Source organism: Phyllostomus discolor, chromosome 3 (assembly GCF_004126475.2).
Source record: "Phyllostomus discolor isolate MPI-MPIP mPhyDis1 chromosome 3, mPhyDis1.pri.v3, whole genome shotgun sequence".
NCBI lineage: Eukaryota > Metazoa > Chordata > Mammalia > Chiroptera > Phyllostomidae > Phyllostomus > Phyllostomus discolor.
The window spans coordinates 106,550,078-106,554,151 of NC_040905.2; the positions used below are offsets into that span (position 1 = coordinate 106,550,078).

Sequence of the window (4,074 nt, forward strand, 5' to 3'; positions counted from 1 at the left end):
GTGGTTGGAGGTGAAAGATGGTATAAATTGGATAAATGGTAATAGAAAAAATACAACAAAAAAAGTTACACCTCAAAAAAAAAAGAATGGAATGGTGGTGCAGGGTGGAAATAAGCCTTCCTCATTATATCAGCAAAAAGATATAATCAGAATTTCTTTTTTTTTGAGCATGAAAATAAAATCTTTATTTTCAGTCATTACCCACCAATAAAAGAAAGTTAGGTTCACAGTTTTAGATCTTGACACAAAATGAACTAGGAGGCAAATTTACATCCACCAGATACAACTAATGGACCAACTTTTTAAAGTTCAAGCTATCTTGAAAGCTTGCAACATATCAGATATTGCTGTGTAGTCTCTAGTGACAGAATGCCAGCAATGGCTGACAGTGAGTGGAACTTATGAAGTGTTTTTAATAGGTGTTTTCTATATGTTGCTAGAAATTAAGAGGTTTATAAACATGTTACACATCCAGAAATGAGTTAAGATACTTAAAAGTCCAAACATACTAACCTATTAGGAGGGGTCAAAAGTCCACATGGATTAAATTAATACTTGCCTCTGGGTAGCAGGTATGTTTGTAAATATAAAATCATATTAGACATTAGCACCAGTACAGAACATGCTTGGCATCATAAGATCCAAAACACCAACACAAGTTATTTATCATTTAAAACCAATTACCTCCTTCCTAATATATGTCAAACTGGTAGGTAACTAGATTAATAAATCTATTTCAACTGATTAATTTTTGTACTGTACAATTGCTCTTTTAGAAGTATACTGAGAGAACTAATCAGCAAACAGCAGACATTTAATGATTTAAGATTTTCAATATTTTAAAAACTGGACATTACCACACACAGGTAGAAAACTACTGAAAATTAATGAGTGACAAAGTTTTTCAACCTCTAAGTAAAATTCCTTTTTCTGCTTATCAATAAATATTGCAGAAAATAAAATCCTAGAAAAACTGTTTATTGATCATTCTATGTATGTTTTACTAAGTGCACTGCTGCTCCCATTCAGGAACCCATTATTAACCTAATTTTCTAATAGAGGAAGAGGTAAAAGATACTTATCACCTTCTGTGGAACAGTCCAAAATTAATAGCAGTACAGGAAATTCAGAAACAGTAAGATTTTTGGTTTATATTTCATGGATGGTGCTGCTGTTCCAACCTTATAAAGTAAAGCTGTCTGCTTTCCAAATTCCAAATATTAACACATTCCTGCATCTCACCATACTAACCAGTGCCCTTTGGTTTCTTTAGAACAGGAAGGGTTAAAGGGTCATTGATTATGGGTGTACAACTTTGATTTGGGACCTTTCCACACACACAAATCATACCAAGTGGCCAGACGCAGTTTAAATATCATGCATTAGCCAAATCAACTTTGTTACACCCACCCTGCTGGAGGAGGAAAAGCCCAACACTCATAAAACTACTTTACCTGACAGGATGTGTTTGCTCTTCAACCATAAGTAGCTTAAACATCTTACTACTAGACAGTAAGGAAACTAGTTTGGTTTTTAAAATGGGAAATTCACACATTTTAAAATATAGTTCCAATTGTCAATTATAATTTGAACCTAATGAACCATGCAAGAAGAAGGATTAATAAACCAATGTGCTTTGAATTTGTTCAAGTCATATTTCTGTATATAAAGATTTAGCATATAACAGCAATCATGAGAAGTGAAAAAAGATTTCCCCAGAAATGAAAATATTAAAACTAAGTTAAAATACATAGTCATTAGTATTCCACACAGCATAAATTTTAACAATCAAGAGTTTACATGTCCCAGTTGACCATGTGTGTAAATGCAAAGCAGGTACTAAAACTGTTATTATGTCCAATATTTAAAACCAGTCTGTAACTGGGGGAACATCTAAATTCTTAATTAAAAAATACAAATGAAGTGAAAGCTTTAAACTGGTACACATGTTCACACCTATATTTCAAGTTTGGAAATGCATATTTGCAAGCAGCAATACAAAATTTTCATGAAGAATGCATAATCTCTGAAAATTATGAAAACATCCCTGCTACCAATACATTTCTAAATACAAAACTGACTACCATATTGTTACTTCCATGTAGCAAGAGAAGTTCATTTTCAAAACAGATAAAATTCAGTCTGTAGGTGTGAATGGTATGAATGACAGTCTTTTTTTTTTTTTAAACTTCTTGGTTGGGATCCTTAAGCATACAAAACCTCAGAGAATTAGGGTCCACAAAGGAACCAGGGTTGTCTTATGGCATCCAGTTAAGCCAGAGCTGGGAATGCCTCTGGGTCATCTATATCAGGAGCAGAAGCACTTGACTTGTCAGTCCTGCTGCCACAGTTTGGACGTCCACCACGTCCACGGCCACCTTGTCCTCCCCTGCCACCACGTCCTGGGTGGCCAAGGTCTCCAAAATTGATCTCCAGCTGAGAAGTTATATCATTTGCTGGCTTCCGGAAATGATGGTCCATAACCGAATCTTCAGCATGAGCCTCTTCACTCTTTGACTTATGAAGAACAAATCCCTTCTTCTGCTGCCCATCAGCACCTTCATTTGGTTTTCTGATATTAAATTCTACTTTTGCCTGGTCCTTATTTTGAATAGCCTTCCACTCATCCAAAGTCATTTCTTTTGGACCCTCTTCCTTTACTTCTTCAACTTTGTTTTCTTTATTTTCAGTGTCCACAACTGGATGTTCTTCACCTTCAGGTGTTTCCTCAGTCACATTTGATTGCTCCAAGTCAGTTAATTCATCTTTGACAGTTCCCCAGTTATGAGATCCACTATCTCCACATTTGTCCTCGTGCTTCAGGCCACTATAATGTGAAAAAGAAGATCTATCACTTCCACTATGCCTATCAAATTCTTGTTTGCCACAAGAATCAAATCCATCTCCTCGGCCCATTCCACATCCTCAGCCTCCTCGACCTCTTCCAAGACCACCACAGCCTCGGATAGGTCGGTCAATAATTGGTCTATCAACTGAGAATTCTCCTCCTTCACCCTTTTCTTCAGGTGGCTTTTCAAATCGTCGTTCACGAGGTGGTCGTCTTTCTGGTCTCCTATCAATTATTTTCCCTTCGCCCTGAAGTTGTTGATCAGGTCTTCTTCCAACATGTCTTATTCCTTCTTTCTTAAGCGCCACTGGCGGCTGCGTGTCCTCTTTCTTGTCAGCCATGCCAACGTTGGACGGCAGTGGGTTTTTGCGATCTTTCTGGGACTCTTTACGCAGCTGTTTGCCTGCTGCATTGGAGTTGGTCTGGGCCGCGGCCTGAGCTGCACTCTTGGCCCCAGGGCCCCCAACACCGCTCCCGCCGGCTTCTTTTTTCTTGATTTCTGCTGCCTTCAACACCTCGAAGGGGTCCGATTCGTTGTCAAATAGCTGATCGAATCGGTTGGTGACTACGCTGCCGAAGCCTTCCTGTAAATGCCTAGGCGTGATGGTGGCTCGGCGGCGCATTCCTCCACAGGTTGCAGCGGCCGCGCCAAGCCAAAAGCGCCTACTTCAGCTGTTCCCACAAGATGGCCGGGCCGAGAAAGGGGGGCTGTCTTCTGATATAATCAGAATTTCCACCTACATTAGTTTATTACAGCATTGGCTGAATTCACCATGTTATGGTGCAGTTGTCTTCCCTAAAGAGAGAAATGATTATCTTAGGAACAAAGAAAACACTCACAATTCATAATCCTACCCTTGTCAATAAACAAGAAAAAAAGTCACATTACACAATTTTCTTCTCATAGGGTATGCCTTTTCATGTTTATTGACTTGGTATAATACAGCAATTTTACTAAAATGTCAGAAGCCATTATCTTAAACATTCAAGGTCCTAGGAAAAGTACTTGTTCTTGCGAGCAGTGCATGAAATCTCTAATTATAGCCCTTCTGAATTCCTTGTCCTTATCTTTAAATAAAGTGTCTAGCCATATGTTCAAATCAGTAGTATTCTAAGTTTTATATCTTGCCTCATTTTCTTTGGAATCTGTCAATGTCAAAGCTTTTTATAGTGTTACTGTAAAAATGCACTGTATCTTGGTTGAGAAAACTGGCTCTCTGAAGTTA

At 38.1% G+C, this 4,074-nt stretch overlaps 1 protein-coding gene across 1 annotated transcript; it reads right to left on the reverse strand.

The window, feature by feature from the left end:
- Positions 1–1,562: 1,562 nt before the first annotated feature.
- LOC114502336 (plasminogen activator inhibitor 1 RNA-binding protein-like) lies at positions 1,563–3,471 on the reverse strand. Its single transcript, XM_036020087.1, is given in 1 exon segment — positions 1,563–3,471. A coding segment is annotated over 1 exon segment (1,200 nt). The 3' UTR covers positions 1,563–2,271.
- Positions 3,472–4,074: the final 603 nt, after the last annotated feature.